Source organism: Phasianus colchicus, chromosome 1 (assembly GCF_987193195.1).
Source record: "Phasianus colchicus chromosome 1, bPhaCol1.hap1.1, whole genome shotgun sequence".
In the NCBI taxonomy this organism is placed as follows: Eukaryota; Metazoa; Chordata; class Aves; order Galliformes; family Phasianidae; genus Phasianus; species Phasianus colchicus.
Genome location: NC_143436.1, coordinates 167879314 through 167903017, shown reverse-complemented (window position 1 = coordinate 167903017; position 23704 = coordinate 167879314). Strand labels below are relative to the sequence as shown.

The 23704-nt window shown below is 38.9% G+C and overlaps 1 protein-coding gene across 2 annotated transcripts in view; it reads left to right on the top strand.

Annotated features, from left to right (window-relative positions):
* EPSTI1 (epithelial stromal interaction 1) overlaps positions 1–23704 on the top strand; it is a 51636-nt gene that overhangs the window by 9014 nt on the left and 18918 nt on the right. For both annotated transcript variants that reach the window (XM_090131386.1, XM_031615839.2), the window contains 5 exons: positions 4769–4827; positions 6393–6476; positions 10069–10142; positions 10893–10976; positions 15579–15652. In XM_090131386.1, coding sequence (XP_089987512.1) covers positions 4769–4827; positions 6393–6476; positions 10069–10142; positions 10893–10976; positions 15579–15652 — 375 coding nt within the window. The remainder of the gene's footprint in view (positions 1–4768; positions 4828–6392; positions 6477–10068; positions 10143–10892; positions 10977–15578; positions 15653–23704) is intronic.

Genomic DNA, 23704 nt, shown 5'->3' with positions numbered 1-23704 from the left:
GCTGCTGAGTCTGAGCTCCGTCTTCACTCTTAGAAGTTCAGTTCTAATTTTTGGTTCTACTCTTTGGACCAGTTTTTAATTTCAGGAAGTTCTCAGCTTGTGGGTATTAGAGTTTTATACTTATGTGCACATCTGTAGTTTTAGTGCTCATTTCTGACTCAAGCCTTCTCTTTAATCTTTCCCTGCTTCTTTTTTCCTTCTCACTTATTCCCAGTGCAGGTTCACTCCTGCAGGGTATAACCTTTTGTTTTATCCTTAGGCCTCATGATGTCAAAAATGGTGTTTTAATGTTAGCTTTAGCTAAACAGAGGATCCAGATGCAGAACTGAGTTATCCTAGCTCAGTACGCTTTCAGACATCAGCTGAGCTGCAGCGATGAAATTCAATCCTAGCCTGTGGCAACCACAGAACCAAACCCATGGACACAAATTTTTGGTGATAAACATTTTCTACTAAAGCAGTTTATTTTCAGTCTCTCAAGTTAAGAGTGCTAGGATTACTCAGGAAGTATATAATGTTAAGCTTCGGTAATTCACTTTTGCTTCTGAGCTGTAAACTGGTAAGATGCTGGTGCTCATAAAATTGGAAAGCCAGAAACCCAAACCTGCACATGACAGCTGTACAAATCCTGAGCACCAAGCATGTTGCACAACAAATCTGTTGCTGGGGCTGCTGGTTGTCATTAGCATCTGGCTGCCCATGTACTGCAAATCACAAATACCAACAGCACAGTTTTTGTCTGCTTTATGGGATTTGGCGTCCTATAGCCCACTGATTTGGCAGCTTCCATGGTGCTTAGCAGAATATGGCTGTTCCATGAGATATAGCACTAGAATAGGCTCCCTAGGGAGGTGGTTAAGTCACCATCCCTGGATATGTTTATAAACTGTTTGGATGTGGTGCTCAGGGACATGATTTAGTGGAGGTTGTTAGTTAGGGTAGTATGGTTAGGTTGCGGTTGGACTTGATGATCTTGAAGGTCTTTTCCAACCTGAGCAATTCTATGATTCTGTAATTCTATGGGAGCATCGGTGAGAGTAATATTTTGTGGTGACATTGACTTGATTATTCCTGATAATCAGAATTCACTGTAGGTTGTCTTTAAGGAAGAGTGTGATTGTCCTTGGACAATTTGTTCCTTTTTTTTTTTTCCTCTTAAAGTCAGTTATTAATATATTATTTAATGCATTATTTCATCTGTACCTTTCCCATAGTAAGTTAAGCATGTAAATAAAGCACATGCATCACAGAAAGAGGAAAAGATATGCTCAGACATGCCCATACAACATGTGCAAGTACATGTCTACATTGCCTATGTATTTTTCCCTTGTGATTCTCTCTTCGCTGATTATTGAATATGAAGGATCCTTTTCCTTTCAGTGGTTCATATGCAGATAATTGTGCTGGCTCCTTTGAGTCCTTCCTCTAGGCTGAACTTGCCCATTTTTTCCCCAAGCTTTAGTCATTTGTGTTGCTCTCCCCTATGCGCTCCTTGGTTTCTGGCTCTTATTGAATGCAGGCAGCATATTGCCCAGCAGAGCGAAATATTTAGCTTTCAGCTTTGTGGTATTCATGTACTGATGCACCAGCAGTATAAAACACAGTGGAACTGGAAATAGTTTATAACAGCCATTACTTTTTTGTAACTCTTTAAACTATTTCACACTTCATTTGGGAGGCTCCCCCGTGGTAGCTGGAGTGGGCTTGAGGAAAAACTGAAGAGCACAGCTCTGCAAAAAACATTATTGTTGATCTGCAGTTCTCATGCGTTTGTTCAACTTTAGAAACAATCGATTTGATACATAGCTAAAGGAAAGTAGAGCAGAGGCTTCTGTGGCCTGCGCCCTGAAAATACTGAAGACTAGTCCTTAAGCAGTGTAAATTAAGTGTCTTGAGTTACCCATCAGTTTATGAATTTAAGACTGCAGACATAGCATTCTTTGTGTTGATGACAATTGCAACTGTAAGCTATCCTGGCAAATTTTCTCTCTATGATTCTCCTGACTGAAAGATTTTTCTGTCTATTTGTATATGTTGTTAAATAGATAATAATCTTTTCATGACTCTGAACTGTTTTACAGGTTATAACTTTTTTAATTTCAATATTTGTTCAGTCTGAGTTAATACTTTCCCCTTTTCTGTGGAGAAAATAAACCGAAAAAACTCTTATCAAGATAAATGACATCTGACATCTTTTCTGCTAGTGGGTTATGTAGGACTTCATAACTAACATTCTAACACTTCCTTCCCATGATCCCAATGCCCAGTTATCTATCTTTCCATAGAGACAAAGGTGAATACTATCAAATTAGATAGGATTACTAATGCTATGTTCTTTTTTTTTTTTTTTTTTAACTTCACTTAAACAGAATGTGTCATTTAAATACTAGGTTTTAAATACTACAATACAGAAATTTGATATTCTGTTCTTCCTTTCCTTTTCCCACAGGAGACTTGAAATCTTCATTTTGTTTGAACTTTCTTTTTGTTCCAGTAACATGGAAATGAAACGGGCCTTTAAACAAGCACTTTTAACCACAGTGGCTCTTACTTTGCTCTTTGGAAAACAGAGCTGAGCTTTTTCTTTCAGTAAGTGTAGTTCTGTGTTGCTGCTCTCACCTCCATCTCTTTCATAAACTGATTAATCTTTGCTATATTTCATGTGCCATCCTTCTGAACTCCTGGATAATGGCCATGTTCTGATATCAGAAAAGTGGCCTCCTGGACTTGAAGCCTTCCAGCCAAAAAGCAGAAGCAGACAAAGGAAATGATTCATTGCATAAAAGCTTGATTTGACATCACGATTCTTAAACATGTGCAGACACACAGAGTTGTTGTCTCTTTAATTGGATTTCTAATGTAGAAAAAAATCTGTTTAAGGTATCAAAGTACATCTGATGACATAAAAACTCTACTGGTCTCTTATGCTGCGAATCAGTTGGATGTCTTAAATGTGCTGATGTATTTTTGGAAGAAAAGTATGTAGTCTTGAAACTTAACAATTCCAACCATTTTTTTCAGTGGCAAAGGGAGAACACTGCGAAAGTTATGTACATTATTTTGTGTATGAACTGGAGAGAAATGTGGTATTAATACTAGAAACAACTAAGAAAAAAGCATAAAGCACTAAAAATTCTTGAATCTGATAAAGTGCATAACAGTTTGTGTGGGTAATTTAGGGTCTATAAGCTGATATTCAATCAAACAAAGGGAAATCTGAAAAACAATCATAACATGTTATGTTATATCATGCACAAGAAGGCAGATTGTCAAAACTTGTTTTAAGTAACAGTTGAAATTGTACGATGAATGCTGTAAGGGCCCTCTGCATGTCTGCAGCTCAGTGGAGATGCCAGTATTGTTCTAACTGGGCACCAGAGTAAGTTGGAAAGCAGGGAAGGAACCACGTTAAGTGGCACCATTAAAGCTCATAGCTCACTTTTTACTAATTTAATCTCATAAATTAATCCACACCATCCTAGAACAAGTCTTCAAAGAAAAAGGAGTAACTGGATATAAATACTTTCCTCCCCAGACTCTGAATTAAAGTGATATGACAGTGGACAGCTTTTTGCCCCTTGATCTCTGCATGATTTTCATTCCCGTTTGTAGCATGTGTCTCAGACTTCCTTCTCTCATTACTTTTCCAGAGCCAACTGAGCTCTCCCTGCTTCCTAGCTTGTCCTTTAGCCACCCCATGTGGCCCTTTTCTCTTTTAAAGGACTCGGTCTTCATCCCTCATTATTCTTTGTTTTCTGCCCTTTTTCTTCTGCTTTCCCCATGATAACATGAAATAAAATACCAGTGCAGATAAAACCATGCTGAATGCTGTAGAGATGTGAGTGTACTCTGCTACGTGGAGGAACCACTGCTCTATGCATGCCTGGTGAATCTGCACCCTTGAGGTTTTGCTTTTGCTGAACTGGAGCACTGACAGTATAAACTTCTATACACACTATATACCGTGTAGATAAAAAACATTTCCTCCAAGTGGAACTGACATGCTTTCATCACTCATTTGATCACCTCCAGTCTCTAATACACTCCAAAGCCTGTCCTGTTTCTTTGTTGTCACATTAGATTGATAGCTCTTTGAGTCAGCAACTGTGTTTTGAATTCAGCCTAACAAAACAGGGCCTCTGCCCTTGTTCAGTGAGTTACACCTTAGGTATGACAGTAAAATAAATATGCCCAAGGAATTCCTGGTGCCAGACAAACACAAGTCTGACAAGAAAACTGAGGCTTGATCTGGCAGCAATTCACCTAAGACCATGACAAAGAACAGAACTTTGTGCACACCTTTAACAACTCTTGGACAGACTGCCTAAATCCATGAGATCCCAAGTACCTTCGAGGTATGGGGTGTGTCAGCCCCTTCCCTATAGACTGTAGTCTTCCTCTGTGCTTGAGCAAACTCTGCTGGAAGGCGCTGATAGCCATGCTGGGGAAGTAGTCCTCTGAAGAACTTCTTGTCTTGAGGAAGTGGTTTGTTTGGTAATGGCTGAGATTTGAAATCTGCAGTCTAGAGTGAGACTTAAAAAAGAAATGTAAAAACTATGCAAAAAGTTTCAGAAAATGTTATCTTTGGTATTTGCTGTTAACTCCAAATATATTCTTGAAGAGCTGAATCAAAGTAAACACTGGTTTTGATATGATGTTGTTTGCTACAAAAGCAGAGTACCAACCTCACTGACAAAGGAAACCCCTGACAGTACAGTTGGTTTTTTTGTAGACAGGAATAATAAGAGACTGTTTTCTTTCATTCTAGTTTCAACTCGTATGTCTTGATAACTCCAAATGAAACCAGAAGAAATCAGTTGCAGCAAAGTAAGTTGAGTTGTCTCATACATTTTGTCTACTTGAATAAGTTGTGTGCTTTATTGCCCTTGCAACTTTTATCCTCAACTTTTCAATTCTTTTTGCGTGTGCAGCTGTGAATGTGAAGTCAAGACTATGAGCATCTTCCTGTAGGTTTTTCTTAAGATTAAAGTCTCGTCTGACTCAACTGCATGCAAAGTAAGGCTCCTTCAGAAAGAGGTTTTTGGTAATAGCAGTGCTGAAGCTACTCAAACTGACTTGTACAATTTTCCTCTGGAATTAGCTCAAAACTACATTAGCAGGATTGAATGTAGCTTTAGGTTATAGCGAGGAAGAATCAAAATATATGTATGAAACATTTTTGAAAGCCTTCTAAGGTAGAAGCTAAAGGAACAAGAACCACACTATCTGTTGGTTCTTGAATTCCTGTTTAAATTAGATGAGATGTGTTAAAAAGCTTTCATTGGCCAAAGTTACAACAAAAGAGCCATGAAAGAAATTCTGTGTGCAGACCTGACCAAATACTGCAATCTTGCACTCCTCACTGTTTATTTGTGCAGAATATGACAGGTAGGGAGTGTCAGTCAGCACTCCTCACATTTTGAGCTCTCAAGGAAATAATGCAATTAAAGCATTTCTTCTTAAACATTGTGAGTTTGGCTGAAATGATTTATTGGCAGGGCTTCCTTTCATTGCAAGAAAGAAAATGAGCTTCCCCTGAATGAAACCATAATCCCCTGGAAGGAGAAATTAAAGCAGATCATCTTAGAACTGACTGACTTTAAGGGCATAGGTACTGTTGCTTTAATAAAGGTCTGCTTTCACTTTGTGCTGCCAATGTGCAAGGTCTCAAGCATGCAACGTTCTTCTGCCTTAGGAGTAGTAGAAAATGAGGCTTCACTGAATCCAGTCTGTACCTAAGGGCTTGTTTTAGAGGTAGAATGAGAAGCTGGTGTCAGTATTGGCCTCTATAGAGACCTGCCCATGGCCTGGCTTTATCCTATTAGAGCATTTGTTTGCTGTAGCTTGGCATTAAAAAATATAGTTCATGTGGTTAATAGGACTGAGCAACTGAGGTACTACTCTGAAATACAGATCTTATTTCCATAGTCTTTTTGAGCTTTACTGTTAAAGGAAATTGCCTTTTTCTCTGTCGGTTGATTCTGTAGAGTAATTTAATCAGCCAGCCATCACATAGGGCTGACCCCACAAGCCTCCCAACACTACCAGCTGCACTGACTACATTCCTACTGACTACACTGGGAACTTGCCACTCAGCTTGCTTGTGGACACCTATCCTGAGGTGTCTTAGTTTGTAACTGAACCATGCATACTTCCCATTCTTATTTAAGAAACATGATTGGGAAGGAAAAAGTTCTTACCATATGATCTTAAGTTAGCAAAAATGTTTGCTTCTCCAGTGATTGTGTAATATGCTGCAGGGTTGTCTGCATTCCTTGAGAACAAGAGTGACTGTCCTAGATGAGTTGTAATTGCTCCACGCAGCTAATGCTATCTGCTTTTTAGGATGGCTTCTAATTTCCATGTATTTGGTTTTTTTTGTACCCACTCAGTTGCTAAGAAAGAACTAGATGACCTGGAGCGGTGGAAGGAAAAGCACAGGCCAGGACCAATTAAGTTGGCTCCACAGAGACTGGGTAAGCTATTATGAATTGCAAAATCAATACTTTTTTTTTTTTTTTTTTTTTTCTGTATAATATATATACCATACATATATGTCCTTTAGTACATAAGACATATTTCACTGTTTTTCTCACATGCTATTAATTAATGAGATTCAGTGTCAATCAGGGTTGACTTGAGCCTGCTGACTGCTCTCTGTGCTTTTTGATGGCCATGGCAATGAAGATGTTTCTGAAGCAAAATAGCATGGAATGTCATTCAAAAAATCTGTTAACATTATTGTAGAAAATCTGTACTTGCATTTGGGAAAAAAAGAAATTGACGAGCCTGCCTGCTGGGAACACTGTCTGGTTGATGTCTTGGGGGTGATACACATAGGGTATTAGCATGCAGATGGACAGCATTTGCTGGAGACCCTCTGGTTATCCATAAAATATACTCTTTTGGGTTTAGAGCCAAAAGGTGCTGGCTCCTGAAGAGGCAAAAGTGATCCCTGCAGCTTCAGGCTTTTAGAGGCTGCATGTGTACAAAGCTCTCTATTACTAATTTTATTAAAAATAACTACAGAGGTAGGTAAGTGAAAAACAGGATAAAAAGCTGCATGAAGTTAGGTCATGCTGAATTGAAGTGATGCATTTGGTACAATAACCAACTACTTTTTTTCTTGACATCTGAGAGGAACTGTAGTAGATCTTTTTGATTGTAACCACTATAAAGCATTTAATATAGTCCTTTCTGGCAGTTAGTTTTTTTTTAAAGAATTAAACAACTCACCCCCAGTCTTTTACATGGAATAGGACAGCAGGGTGTGCTGAAGCAAGAAGATTAATAGAAATGCTTCTCAAGTATTTGTGTTCAAACCTATCTTCTTGTAATATCTTTCTTTAATGTCTTTAGCACAAAAAGTAGAAGAGGGCTGATGAAACTTGCTGACAAGACAAAACTTGAAAGCATCATCTGCATAGAATATGGCAAGGAGTTGGGCAGAAAAGAGGGATGGTCTTGAAGGACACCACTAGTAGAAGTGGGACAACATTCACTGTGACAAAGTGAATGATTGCAGTGATGCCTTTATTAGTTTTGCAACCATAGAGCTCTTCTTTCTTCTCTTGGCTGCCATAGGGGATTTTGGGAAGTGCACTACTGACAGACCATTGTCCGACTTGGCTTCCTGGGAATTAAGCATGTTCTTTGCCATGCTACCCAAGATTAGTTCAGTGTGATTTTCTGCATACAAGCGTTGACATGAGGTAGGAATTGGAGAAATTTGGACCGACTCCACAGCACAGCTTTGTTTCTGGGATCAAGATGACATTAGTCCCACATTTCTTTTACCCTGCAGCGTGAGTCCCAACTGTTGGCAGTGAGAAGCCTACCTTGCAGGTTGGTGTCATTCTATGTTCCCCATGCAGTCATGTGGCCAGATGTGGACTTTGTGTTAATGCATCCCAAGACGACCACAAAGCTTATTGCTGAAGAAAGAGAAATCTGAAAAAAGAAAGTCTATGTGTAGTGTCTATTCAGAAAGTGTGCAGATTGACTGTGTGACAGAGGACATAGCAGAAAAGCTGTGGTGGCTAAGGATGTGGGGATCTGATTTCACCACATTTGAAAATATTCTGGGGAAAGAAAGCAAAAAGCTTCTGAAAGATTTCAAGGAGGCTATTTGAGCTCTTCAGTCACTGTCTAGCTGTCACTTAGAAGGACCCTTAGAGACTGAGACGCATGCATTACGTTCAGTGCCTCTGGAAAGAGGTAAGGTGCAAAGATTATTAGATGTTAGGATTCCCAGAGGAACAAATTTGGAACAGAAGAGAGCTCAGAGGAGGAAGGAAAAAGAAAAAAAAGTAGCATCTCTAATTTCACAACTGCAGGTACTCATTAAGGTAAAAAATTATGTTATTTTCTCAAAGTGAAAATACTCATCTAGTTGAAATCACCAGAGAGTTCTTTAAGTTGAAGTTTCTTAATATTCATGCTTTCCATAGGGAAATAAGTATTCTGGAGTTCAACTCTGTAGTATTTGACTGGCAAACTTTCAGGTGCCATGAAGGGATGAGAGCAATGTGTGATGCAAGTGCCGCCCTCTTCCACAAGCAGTTAGTGGAGAAAGAGATTATGCCTAATAAATGCAATTGCCTCTTCTCCCATTATACAAAGCCAATCATAACATATTCTGACTTCAGTGAAACATCTGATATATTACAGTCAAACCAACTTAAAGGAATTAAACTTGTCTGAAAGGCTGTAGGCAATGGCTGATAATCATAAGTACTTATTTAGAGCTGATGCTTAAATAAGAGTACATACAGAACCACACAATGAGTACAAGTGTGTTTAATGTTGCCAATAACAGGTGAGAAAGCAAGAAATACTGAGCATCCAGAAGGTTTCAGAATTTGTATAACAGCAATTTTATGTTCTGCACCTGGGGATGAGACATTCCAGAATGCCAACTGTGTGCTTGCTGCTACTGTAAGCTTGTTGCTTGTATTCTGCATGGAAAGTCTTTCTTGAATGTACACTTGTATGGAGTTTGCTGTATGCATAGGAATGTTTCCACACTTACTTAAGGGGCGTGATCTCCCATTTATTGAACTTCACAAAAGCACATAAGTGGAGAACATTACTTTTAGTCTAGGATGATCCATCCTGAAGGATCTAGTATGGTTTTCTTAATGTTTCAGGACAGATTGATCTAGCTGATTCTATTGAATTAATAGTTACATAGTGGGGAAATCAGTAGGTGAAAATACAGCCCTCCATCTCAGAATGAGGTGGGTCCTGCTTTTGTTGTTTTTTTTTTTTCTGTTTGTTTCTTTGTTTCCAGCAACCTAGGGAATAAATTACTGGCTTTCCTAAAGCAAGAAAATACTTAGAAAAATAATAAAACAGAATAATTGAAACAAAATCACTCCATCCATCCCTTATGCTCTATCAATTTGTATTTGTTTGTTTTTTTAATTTTATAATTGAAGACTGAACTTCAAGACTAGAGGTCTAGATGCTCTCAGAAGAGAGTTATGAATATGAGTATATGAACTAGTTATGAATGTCAAGTCTGTGAGTAAAGGTTTTGATTTCCATTTTGGAAAGGGGATTCTTCTTCAAGCCGCAAGACATTGCCAAGAAGATATTCAAATGATAGCATCCCATTGCAGTTATCAGAATCTCCATGCCCCTAAATATGATAAGAAAGAATCTTTTTGGCAATAAAGTCTCTGACTCTATATGCATGTGTGACAAACTGAGCAAAGGTGAGGTAAGCTAGGTCTGAAAATCAAGACTCATCTGCAAAGCAGAAGATAGATCTTCTGAAAATCGAATAGTTTCTCAGTAAACTGATCATACAAAGAAGGATATATTTGCTAGTAGAGTGGATGATACAGTGGGTGCTCTGCAAATAACAAGCTTGTGCTTTTGACGGATGGCTAAAATGATCAAAAAGGTCTCCTGCCTCTTCTCTTTAATGTCAGACAGTGCCTGTAATTATGAAAAATGTTCTGTATATGCATACATTTAATCTGTTATATTGCTCTGTTCTGAAATGATTGACATTTTAGCTTTAAGCACTCATGTAAAATGCAATTTGTATTTGTTTTAAAGGTGGAAAAGAATCAGAGGCTCAAGCAAGGCAAAAACAGCAAATGATGTTCGCACAATCTAAATACCAACAAAAGGTCAGTAAGAATAAATTTATTTGTTTACTCTAAGAATTCAAAAAAAGCTTGTCGTGAGCTGTTTCATATGACTATAAAATTATCAGCTACTGAACAAAGGAAAGTCATGAAACCTAAAGAACGCTGCAGAAAGCTAGAAACAAATGATCTGCACCAAAGAAAATGAGAAATCTGTCCATAAATATGTAGCAAGCCATATCACAGATCATATCTAAAATGATAACCTGTACAATTGCAAAGCCACTTGCTTACCCTGTATCTTCCAGCATGCTGCCTACAAATTTCACTTGATTTCAATTAATCAATGCATCTCCCCCATTTAGTGCTGTAAGTACATAGTAGTTCCTGTTATAAAAGTTATAAATGCTTGTACGTTACCAGTCATCTGTGTATTCCTTGCATGGATGACCATTTATCAGTGCCAGATTTCTCAGCCTTCCTAAAACCAATATTTGAAGTAATGGTTGCGTAGTCTGTCTTATTCAGTGTCTAATTTTAAGAAAAAATTCTAGAAACCTTGATCAAATACTTTGGAAAGTGTTTCTGGAAATTTTGATTCGGTATTAAATGTGGAGGTTAGTGGCCCTGTTCTATGGCAGGGGTTGAAGCTGGATGATCCTTGAGGTCCCTTCCAACCCAAGCCATTCTATGATTCTATGATTCTATCAATCACGAGAATCAAGCAAAGTTACCTTATGTATTCCTTATATGTACATATGTGAAATATTTTTTTCTGCTTACATCACACAGCACAAGAGAGAAGAATATGTGAAAGCAAGAAAAGCAGCTGAAGAAGCCGAAATCCTGAAAAAGAAAGCAATTCAGAGAGAAAAGGTAAAACATAGTTACTAGAGAGTTGAAACCATATAACAAATATTCATAAAAAGAAATGATGGTCCTGTATGACAGTTAGAAAATCCAGTCCTTCTCTTAGTAACTCAATGAAGAATATTTGACCTAATGTACTTTTGGGGGTGTGTCTTCCTTTAACTCCTCAGAAACTCAGCCATTTGGTTGCACTCAACCTGAGGAGTTAGAGAACACTAGGGTCAGGATAAGTGTTGTGAATATTGATACAGCTTATAAAATTGATTTTAGCATGAACTTTCTCTGTAAGATTTGGCTGTGACAGGTGGCACATAGTAATCCTTAGTTGCCTGCTGTACATACAGGAAGAATAGAGTAAAATTCATGCTGACATGGTGGGAAATGCATTCAAAGCATGAAAAGATCATTACATAACTACACCGTGCTGAGCACCCCCTGAAATGCTGATACCTCTCCAGCCTATGTAGCTTGCACATTCAGGTGCATTACTAAAATGTAAGATCACTTTTCCTGCTACTACTGGCCATATATTGACACTAGTGACTGCTCACCTTCCATTCTTCAGTTTTATTTACATTTCTTTGTCTCTGAGTTATTCCCACAATGATTTATTGTCTTGTGCTCTATAAGCCTGTGGAAAAATTCATTCATTACTCCTTGGTGGAGGCCAAGTAGCACTTGGTTGAAAACGTAACATGGAATTTAAATGAAAAAAGAGAAGAGGAGAAGCATGGTACTGATGTGCACAGTAGTAATGAGGGAAAGGGAGATTTCAGGTTTGCAAAACAATAAAAATGATATTCTATGTGGAAGCTGAAGGCTGAGAGTTAATTCCCAAATCATCACTACTAGATTGTGTGCAAGGAGGTACATAAACAAAAATAACCTGAATTGCCTCTGGATGAGGCTCACTCTGTTCCCAGTCTTTTTGTGGTTAGTATTAGTTTTTGGTAATAAGCCCATACACAATAACTCTCATGGGGAATAAGTAGTAACATCTGAAAATGTCATTACCAGTTACCAGTTCATGTATAGCTCCAGAAGCAATGGCAATAGCAATGGTAGAATGGGGATTCATTATATTTTATTCAGCTATTAAATATATGTTGCTTGCCCATGGGCACTGGACAAGAAGAATGTTGCAAGACTGCAATAATTTGTAGTTATACCTAGAAAATATATTGATGTATCTGTTTTCTTTTCGTGCTCTTTAATTTCTTACCTTCACACCCACAGATTATAAAATCTTTATAGATGTTGTAGACAGTAAAACTGTAACTATCAGTTTCTTCTAAAGGAAAGTGCACGTCTTTGCCAAACAAAAAGATAAACTTACACCCACAAAGCAAGCAAACAAAACTAAGAAGCATGAAATGTCACCATTAACCTTAATTTGTGTATTTGGATTGTCTTCTATAATAGTGATTGAACTGATGACATAATAGTATTTGACTGATGAAATTAGTATATTCCTTCTTGGAATATAAATCATTAAAAGGTGTTGATTTGGCTAGCTCACCCTGCCTCCAGATGAAAGGCTCCAGAAATCTACATATGACAGAAAGTGAATTTTAAACAGATGGTTCTATAGGCACTATAGGTTTCCAAAGGAGAGAAAATTTCTGTCATAGCCGTAGATTTGTAGTCCACCACACCTGCAAAGCATCACTGGAGAGCAAGTCTTTCAGCAATTCCACAAACCTTCTTCTTGCTGACCAGTCTTTTTGCTCAACAAGAAACAAATTGTCTAACAGTCTGAAAGGAGGCACTGACTAACTGACTTTACTGACAAAAACTCTGAAACTTTCACAACTGGAAAGCTACTTTGCCACCAAACACAAATGGTGAAGCCCTATGGATTTAGAGCTGTTTATGTCATTGCTTAAATACTTGTTTTGCACAGAAAAGCAACATCTATTCTTCTTTTATCTGTGTGATAAAAAATGGGCATCTGCCAAAGCAACATTCAAATGTGGAAGGTCTGTGTGACTGTGTACAAGAGTCCACCTGCCTGTCCCTGGTATTCTTTAATCGACCATGAGATTAGCTGCTGGAATAACAACATGTTTGGCATTGACTTTTTCTCTCTCCAGCTCCCAGACAGAAGATGGATCCTTCCCTTACCATTTTATATTCCATAGGACCACTCTGTGAAATCTGCAAATCTCTATATGTAGCAGTGAGTGGAATTCGGGATTGCTTGTGCAGGCATCGTCAGGCATCTTGTCCTGCAACTGGTTTGATTTGTCTACAGGCTAATCCCAGACTGCATAAATTTGGCTTTTCTTTACCCTTAAGCTAGAGAGCTCTCAGAAATAATTTTACAGAGATTTTGTAATGTTAGCAGGGGAATTCCTGTTTCTGTATTTCTCCCTCACGCTGAGATGTGTGTCTGATCTTCAGAAAGTGTAGGAATACAGGAGAAGCAGTATTATTTGCTCATTAGCAGCAGGCATCTGCAGTGTGGTATTTTTTTTAGCCTTCACATGACAGATCTTGACCAGATTGAGCCGTAACTTCTTTGAGTCTTTTGGATGAAAGAACTTCTCAGAGTTTCCAAGAAAATAAACAAGTGGTTGATATTTGGTTCCTTGGTTTTTAAACTTTATGTATTTCTGCTATACATCAAACAGTTTAACTTCAGTGTGCTGCACATTTTTATTTCCTTTCATTCAATCTATGTTCCTGTTATCCTGCCTTTGGCATTTCCTCTGTATATTTTAAATGTTGGCAACATATGAAAAGATTAGAAGATTTGAAGTGAAAATGCTCAGTGTAATTTTACCACATGGAACTTTCCTACTTTTGCGCTTACATTACATAGTAACAGTCCTGCCATCTTTAGAACCTGTCCTATTTAGAACATACTGTAATTTAATTTTATTCTCTATCAAATCATGTGCTCTTTAATTTGGCTTTATTAATCATCATGGATGGCCTTTTTCGGGAATTTGTTAAAACCAGGCACTTTACAGACCTTCTGCTAGTGCTTTTCAACATGTTTACCTTCAATATCACAGCTGTTTCATGCTTGGCTTTGTTTCTGAAAGTTGTGCCAAATGTGGAGTGCTTTGGCAACCTCTACTGATAGATTGTCATTAGTTAGAGAATGTTGCAATCTCATTTCCCATCATTTGTATGTGTCCTAAACAAGGGTCCCAGGGTAAACTTCCACATTAGGAAGCAATTGCACCACCATTTTAATAAGCTGGAATTTTCTTCAGGCCACGTTTTGATGGGAAGGAAATAGGATATTTCTTTCTTTTTTTTTTTTTTTAATGTAGTGGGAGTTGAGGATGATACTGTGATATTTGAAGGATTACATTTGTCCAAGTTAATAACACTGCTTTCTATTAGAAGCTGGAGCAGGGTAGCTCCAGTGATTTTTGGATTTGAACTTTAAGGGAGGCTTGCAATATGATGGTGGATCTTGTGCTGAATGCTCTTTCAGACATAAAGGTATCAGCTTTCATGATTGAGTAGTGATTGTGCAAAGCATGGGAACTACCAGTGCTGCCCTGGCCAATAATAGATGCCAGTGAATTTTTGTCTTTTTTTTCTTCCCTTGTTAAGTTGCACGTATAAGTGGGAGTCTTTTGCCTGAAAATCATTCATCTCTGATTGGGGGGTTAGGAGCAAAGAAGATGTTCATTCCTTGAACACTGTCAGAATTTACCCAGATTGTGGAGTGATATGCTTTATACATAATGCTCCTCATGGAACTCTCCTTGCAACTTCTCACCAACCACAAAGTGGGATCTTGTCCTCAAACTGTATCAGAACTGAAATCATGGCTTAGCACTTATAATTTGTTGTTTTTAATGCACAGAACTGGCTTTTGACTGCTCTCTCACTGGACCTATATACATCCTATGTGTAAAAAAAAAATTGGCTTGCCTCTTTTGACTGGACTTTCACTTGAGCTTCCTATTGCTGCTCTGAGGAGGAGTTTAAATTACCCTTTCATTGAAAAACGTTCAGTTTTATATTAAAGGACCTGACTGCTTGTGAATTATTCAGATTTTCCCAGGAGTGTTGTGTGTCAAGACTTTTGTTGACTCTTGCATTGCATGTGGCATTTGAGGTGGAATAACATTGGATAAACAAGCCTAAATGTCTCTCATTCTCATCTACCTAAGCATTATTCAGATTAGCCAGTATGTAATGCTCCTGAAGGCCATATGTCTATGATCTTGAATTATTGTGTTTCCAGTTCTTCAGGATTATGATCACTTTTTGTCTTCTGTTTCTCATTCTCTTCCTTCACACTTTTTGCTATAACCAGTGTTTCATCAGTCATTGGAAGAGATGGTCCTAAAAACAGCACAAGAGCTGAGAAGCTGTGAGGCCCCTGCTGAGGGCATACCAGTCTGCCAGGACTATGGTGTATTCTTCTGTTTGATTCTGGTCTTTTCATGAACTTACTAGCTGCTATTTGTCTGGTCATGTTTGAATACTTTAATTCAGTTTGGGATTGGGTCACTTGTGTACCCAATTACTGCTGAATTTTTTAGAATCAGAGTACTGAAATACTTGAATTAAAACAATCAGTTTGTTTCTTCCTGACTAGAAATCTCAAGTATATTTTCTTTTTTTTTAATGCTGTAGGCAGAGAGACTTGAAGTTAAAAAAAGGCAACAAGAAATGCAAAGAAGAGAGATGTTCCTTGAAGATCAATTTCAGTAAGTAAAACTTGAAAGTTCCTCCTTAAATTCCCTCATTTGCTTATTCTTTTAATTTGGGAAATCTGGGCCTTTTTTTTTTTTCTTCTTTCTTTCTTTTTCTTTTGGATAGTCTGAGGATTAAGAAGGGTTTGGCTTCTGTTGTTTTTTCTACTTTTTTGACTTGAAACATTCCAAGCCTACTACATTCCTTAATCTGTGAGCTCTGGTTCAGTGAATTTCCCTTAGCTTCTCAAAATACATATTTTCAAATGAAAACTGTAGGTTACAGACTGATTTAGTGTTTTCTTTCTCTAACTGACTCAACATGTGATCATTCAATCCAAGACTAATTAACCAAACAGTATCTAGATGACATACCCTCCCATGTATTTTAGTGACTAGTAAAGAAATCTAATCCACATGGGAAAAAATGAGAACTTCCTATATTTACCATAGTTCTACAGCTTAATGAAGAAATATGTTGTGAAAATCTGTTTCCCAATAATCTCTTCTTAATGTAAGAATTAGATATGGCTTAACTCTTTATAATTAATTCTATTGGCAGTGAGGTTCCTGCCTTGCTAGATCATTCTGCTCTATTTATTTTCAACTGATCCAAACCAACTCTATCACATAATTAACACACCATGCTGTTCAGTCACCTTTGTCTTTTTTATCTTCAATTCCTGAAATTACTCACCTTTGTTTCTAGCATGACTGATTGCTCTTTCCTCCTCTATGACCTTTGGAGGAACAACTTTTGTCCCATGCTAGAAGCTCCAGTTCCTTCATCATTTGCCAAGCCTTTAATCTACAGATGTTTTGGAGCTTTCTCACTGATGACTTTCTTGACATCTTTATTTTATTTCCTCCAGGTAGGGCACTTTCCTAAAATATATTGCCAGTGTTTGTCTACTGGTATTTTGCAGTTTGTCCCTTGTCCCAATATGGATTTCCCCCCAGCACACCTTGATTTGTCAAGATCTGTACTCAGCACTGGTGAGGCTGCACCTTGGGTACTGTGTTCAGTTTTGTGCCCCTCACTGCAAGAAAGACACTGAGGCCCTGGAGTGCATCCAGAGAGGGCAAGGAAGCTGTGAGGGTTCTGGAGCACAAGTCTTATGAGGAGTGGCTGAAGGAGCTGGGATTGTTCAGTTTGGAGAAGAGGAGGCTCAGGGGAGACCTTATTGCTCTCAGTAAGTACCTGAAGGGAGGTTGTAGTGAGCTGGGGGTTGGCCTCTTCTCTTGTGTAACTAGTGATAGAACTACAGGGAGTGGCTTCAAGTTGTGCTAGGGGAGATTTAGGCTGGACATTAGGAAATACTGCTTCTCTGAAAGAGTGGTCAGGCACTGGAATGGGCTGCCCAGGGAGGTGGTGGAGTCATTGACCCTGGAGGTGTTCAAGGAACGTTTGGATGTTGTGTTGAGGGACATGGTTTAGTGAGAACTGTTTGTGTTAGGAGGATGGTTGGACTGGATGATCTAGTAGGTCTTTTCCAGCCTTGGTAATTCTATGATTCTATGACTTCTGAAGACCATGCAAAGCTTTGTATCTCTGTCTGTTCCTTTATAAACACCTTCATGCTTTTTAAGCCTAACCCAATCACAAACTCATCAGATCTTTCAGTACAGAGTCCTCAATTATAAGACTCTTTTCTATGGGAATTGTGAGGGTTCTTATCTTCCCATTTAGCCTTTTTTTTGCTTTAAGCCTTATTCAATTGCAAATGGAGATATATCCCTTCCTTTCTCTCATCTTCCCTGTCTGTAACTTTTTGTTACTTATGGTGAAAAGAATTCTGCTGGGATGATTTTTCTGTTGCAAGTAAGCTTGGTCTTGTCAAAAGCAGTCTCAAATGGTACATCTTCATGTTGGCAATTAGACAGTCTCCAGGTGGTGTAGGGACTTACACTGACAAGGCACTGGCTGGCAACTTTCTGTCCACTAATGTAAGAGAATCTTGTGAGCCTTCAGCTGGAGCTGTCCCAGGAAACCAAACTGACTGATAGTTTTGATGTTAAGAAAAGAATGTGTGCTGCCTTGCAGCACATCTTGTGTCTGACTGTGAAAAGATTATTTGTATACACTGGTTATTAAACTTATATCAGGAGAGTCAGTATGGATTTGGATGTAGATATGGAAAGAGGTGAGCTGAAAGCCTACCTACAGTGAATGCAATTTTGCTTAACCAAAAACCTTTCATATTGTAGAGAATAATATTAGTGGTCCAATGAAATCCTCTGGGGGGAAGAGAAAGGAGGGTCTTGGGCAATGGATTAACCCCAGATATTGTTGAGGTCATATTGCTCAGATACATTTCCATTTTGGAATGTAGTATCCTGTAGTAACAAGAAAATGCTGTGTGACATCTTGGATCTTGAAATAACTCCGTTTATAAACTGCTAATTATTAGAAACATGTTTGCAGAGAAGTGTTAGAGCAGTTGTGTTTTATTGCATACTTTGCAAAATAGAGAGATTCATTACTTCCATCATTTGAGAGCCTATGTCTAGCAGCAAAACAAACAAATATGAGGTTGTGCCCCTTTCCTCACTGTCTCTTCTAGGGATAGTTTGATCTCCTTCCCTGCTTGCTCAGAGAGGGGCAAGGAGGGTCATGGGCTGCATATAAAGCAGTGACCTCTGCAAAGTCATGGCCTGTGGAGCCATTTCAAAAGGTAAGCTGCCTTATTAGTCTGTCCTCTGTAAGCATCTGTAGCAGCAACATCACTGTTTCCTGAGGAGATCAATGCCTACCAGTGGTCTCATTAGCTGAGAAGCCTTTTAAATTGATCACCACATTCAGTTGTGTCTTCATACACAGGGTACAGCCAAATGAGTCCCTCTTTGGTATGCAGTGCTACTTCTATTTGATTTGGAAAGGCAGTTAGTCTTGTGTCATTAACATTCTCTACCAAAAAAGTATGATACTGGCCAGAAGTTCCTTTTTCAGATGAAATTCCTGTCACTATTAAAAACATGAACTTCTTAGTGAAATCCCCTCTCAAAGGGTGTAATCTGAAATGAGCAAATGCCAAAAAGAAAAACTGCCTACAGCCTTGTCCCCTGCCTGCAAAATACAGGTATTTCCTATCTCCTGAAACCTTTCTTAGCTTCCTTATGTAAAACTGGCCCTTGAAAGTCAGCTGTATGTGTTATCACAGTTGCTTGATGAAGTGTTTGTGTCTTTTGAGAATGAGGTCTGGGCACACATGCAGAGTATTAGGGAAAGGGCTGCAAGTCTCGCCCTGTTGAGATCAGCAGCTCCTCTGTCTCAGCTGAATGCAGGCTCTATCAGGCAACTAAATTGGACAAAACTCACAAAGTATGTCCTGAATTAGCTTTGTATAAAAAGTCTGAGCTACATGCAGGAGCAGACTTTGGTCTGAGGAGCTGCTGCACAGCAAGACTGCTGTGGTTGGTGCTTAAAGAAGAGAAGAACTTGAGGGACTTTTTGGTGATAGCATTGCTGTAGTTCTGCCTCTCTAAGTACCAGATCTAGAAAATAAGAAGCACATGCACACGTTTCTGCTGGAAGCTTACATATGAAATGGATTCCTTTATTCTCAGAAATAGTTTCTTTGAAGCATTTTACATTGATGGCCCGTGGTAGAAACTGTATTTCTGTCAGATTGTATTAAAAGATAATAAATGCTTCTGTACCCCATACTTAGCAATCACCTAATCTTTGCGAGGAAAGAACTGAGTGTACATTTCCGAGTGGGAATGAAGAAGAGTTTAGATGGTTAGATGGCCCAGGACTTTTCAGGATGTCCCTCTTTACTCAGGCAACAAAACTTGTTTTTTAAACAAATTGCTTTTTAAAGGAAAGCCACCTCATGGCTTGCTTTTCTCTGTGGCTTGTGTGAGTGCTCTTTCCAATCTACGTTAATTTGAGCCTGAACTGCAGGATATCTCACCACAAGGTTTTAGCACAGCTCTCTGATAAGGTGCTTTTGTTTAATTCGGATTTGATTTCCCAGAAATTATAGTGTTGGGTGCACTCCACTACAAATCTAATACTGATTTATGTAAAGAGAAAAGCAGTCTAGTGCATACGGTTTCTTTTTAATGGCACATGATGGCCTTTGTATCACTTCATCCTTCCCTTTGTTATATACTTATCTCCCTATTTTTATGAAGAAATTGTAGAAATGTCTGGCACTGTTGCACTCTGGTACATGTTTGCACTTGATATCCTCAGTTCAGAATTTGGAGCTGGAAACACAATTTGCCACAGTGTCTCTGAGTGCATATTCCAAACACAGTGCAGGAGTTTCACCAAACCAAGCTGATATACACTTGCCTGCCAAAGCAGTTTTCTCCAAAGTCATAAAATGCAAGAAAATAAAACCTGAATCAAAACAGAATTTTTATTTATTCCTCTATTTTTACAGGATAAATACTCATGTCCTTGCCAGTTTTCAGTCCTCTATGATGTGTGGTTCAAACAGCAGGCTGGTAACAAATTTTCCCCACAGAAGTGCAAATGTAAACCTGACCAGATTTTTAATATAGGTTGCTAAAGAGAGTGAAAGAGGGCTCACACAAAAAGGTTTGCAGCCTTGAGAATCTTTTGTTTGCTTTTTTCCACCACAATGGTCTCCGTTTTGTTCATTTGCTCCTGATTATTTTAAGCATTGTCAATTATTTAGCTAACAGGCAGAAAACTAGGCTTTTATAGACATCTAAAGGGACTCTCCTGAGTGTAATAATGAAGGCAGTTTATTGAATGCCTGTGAGGTTGCTTTCTAATTGTATACATTAATCTGCCCATGCAAGCTGGCTGAAAATATAGAAGCAGATTGCACATGCAGATGGAGCACACAGAATGGAAGATCTATGCAATAGACTTATACAAAACTGCATTTTCCTTAAAACTGGATTTATGCTCATTGCTTCAGATAATAAATGGAACTTGATGTCTAAAATAACTTCCGAGAACATTGGATGAGTTGGTGGGAGGAAAGAATAGCTTAGCAGTATTATTTCATTCAGTCAGGAAAACAAAAAAAGCAAGTAGGTTGACAGGAAAAATTAGTTTTGGGTGTGAGTGGGAAGTGATGAAAATAATTCTGCTGAGAAAGTTCCTATTTTTTAAAAACTATTTTTGTACTTTCTTGAAGTTTTATACCTAAAATGTGCTACATTTTTTGTCCTTATCCCCTGGAAGGGGAACTCATGCCCAAGGACGTTGGCTACCAGCCAAAGATATTTCAGTTTTGATCACTGTTATTAGGTTTGTGCAAGTCCTGCTTGGTGAACTTGTACATTACTCCCAGTGAATTCAGTGAATACTTCTTGAAACTTGATAAGTAGCTTTTGGAAGAAGCTGGGCTGGAAAGCAAGTGAACTACATAATCAGAGGATGGCCCTTCTTCCCACTAAAGGGCAATGGGGAAAAGCCATCTATATCATGCAGGAATTTAATGGGTTAGTCATTTCACATGGACTTTCATCATGCAGCTAACTTCCAGCAAAATAGAATCCCCACACACACTTGTACTAAAACATGTCCATCAACTCATGCTGACAACTTTGCACGTAGCTGACATTTACTTTCTCTGCTGTCATAGAATCATAGAATACTCTGGGCTGGGAGGAACCTTTAAGATCGTATAGTTCCAACCCCCTGCTATAGGCAGGGACACCTCCCTTCAGACCAGGCTGCTCAAAGCCCCATCCAGCCTGACTTTGAATGCTTCCAGGGAGGGGGCATCCACAGCCTCACTGGGCAACCTGTTCCAGTGTCTCCCCATTCTCACAGTAAAGAATTTCTTCCTAATATCTAATCTAAATCTACCCTCTTCCAGTTTAAAGCTATTTCCCCTTGTCCTGTTGCTACATGCCCTTAGAAAAGATCTCTCCCCAACTTTCCTGTAGGCCTGCTTCAGGTACTGGAAGTCCACTATAAGGTCCCCCAGAGCCTTCTCTTCTCCACGCTGAACAGCCCCAGCTCTCTAAGCCTGTCCTCATTGGTGAGGAGCTCCAGCCCTCTGATCAGCTTTGTGTCCCTCCTCTGGACCTGCTCCAACAGCTCCATGTCCTTCTTGTGTAGAACTGTAATGCTGGCGACCCCATAGCTTAAGTAAACAAAGAGCTCAGGAGCTATCTTGTTTTCATTAGTAATAAGTGTCCATTATCTTTTAAAAATTATCAAGAGGTTATAAGTTGATTTATGATATGTACAACAATATTGAACTGTTTTTTAAAGCACTGGCATTAAAGCTGGTATATTTTACTATATCCTGGCATTTCAATATCCATCAATCATAGCAAAACAATTAACTGCCTTTGTTTCATTGGGAAGCAGTAATGAAATTACAAGAAGCCCTGTTTAATTGGTACATTTTTAATGTTAGTCTTAAAACAAGTTTAAAGCCAAGAACTTCATCTGCAGGAAGAAAAAATATTTTTTTTCTTTATCTTCATTATAAAAGAAAGTAACTCTCTTCAGTGACAGGCTTAGCAAGAAATGGTGTGCAGTTCTTGTATGGATGAAGACACTGGGATCTGCATCCATATTCTCATTCATGTCCCCAAGGGTGAATGCTTTTCAGGACTGCTTCTTTCATGCCCCATCTCTGGAGGAGTTCAAGGCCAAGTTGGATGGAGCCCTGGGCAACCAGATCTAGTGGGTGGCAAACCTGCCTACAACAGGGGGAATTAAACTTGATGATCTTTATGGTCCCTTCCAAGCCAGACCATTCTGTGATTCTGTGATTCTCTTTGCCTTATATTTATGATGTGAATTAAGACGCAAATAGATAGCAGTGAGATCCTACTTGGAACACTGCATTGAGCTCTGAGGCCTCAACATAAGAAAGACGTAGACCTGCTGTAGCAGGTCCAGAGGAGGGCCACAAAGAAAATCAGAGGACTGGAACACCTCTCCTATGAAGAGAGTTTGAGAGAGTTGAGGTTGTCCAGCTTGCAGAAGAGAAAGCTCTGTGGAGACCTTGTAGTGGCCTTCCAGTACTAAAATGGAACCTGTAAGAAAACTGGAAAGAGACTTTTTATCAGTAAGCATAGTGACACTTCAAGGGGTGATTTAGATTAGATATTAGATAGAAATTCTTCACTGTGGAGGTGATGAGGCATTAGAACAATGCCCAGAGAAGCTGTGGATGGCCCATCACTGGAAGTGTTCATGACCAGATTGGATAGGGCTTGAGTGATCTGATCTACTAGGAGGTGTCTCTGCCCATGGCATTGGGTTCGGAATTGGATGGTCTTTAAGGTCCCATCAAACCCAAGGCACGGTGTGATTCTATGAGGAGTAAAGGCCCAAGTGACATAAGAAGTTAAAGCCGTTATTCTGCACAGGAGTTTTGTCCTTTCATCCACAGTGAGATCAGAGTAGGTCTTCAGATTCTCCACAGTTGCTTTGCTGGAGTCAATTGCATAACTTTTTGCTTCCCTCCTGTCAAGACTGGGGACCCTGTCAGAGCACGGGAACTCCTTCCCAGGCCAGAGAAACCTAGACTTACTCAGACTTTTAGAATCATCCTCTTGTCTCATCCCAGTGGGAATGTGGACAGCATATGAGTTTAGTCACCCAAAATATTAAATACTAGTAGATTCCGTGATCTAGATGTAGTAGTTTTTGAGTACAGAGTATACTCTTTTAAGTCCCTAAATTACACCATTCTCAGTGGAACACCTAGCAGATTCATGTTTCTGCATTTTATATTTATTTGTTGCACTTCAAATACAAGTTTTTGAGTAATAGCTTGTAACAAATGTGCAATAAAAGACTCTGCTTGAAGAACAGTTGTGAAATGTAAAGCATTATAGCTAAGGGCCCACAGAAAGCATCTACAATATGAACTGACTTCCATGGTCATGCACTGTCCCCTCCTAACACGCTACTCAAAGATCCTGGCAAGGAGAGTCATTATTTTTCCATGACAGCTCCTAAGAGTTTTTCAACCCCCAGTCTTGACAGTGTTTCACTCCACCACAGCTGCATCTTTACTAATATATTTAACACTGTCAATCACTGTCACTTTTGAGGCCAACAGGGCTAAGACTGCCTGCTGCCATTGCTAGCAAACTTTTTTACCTCCC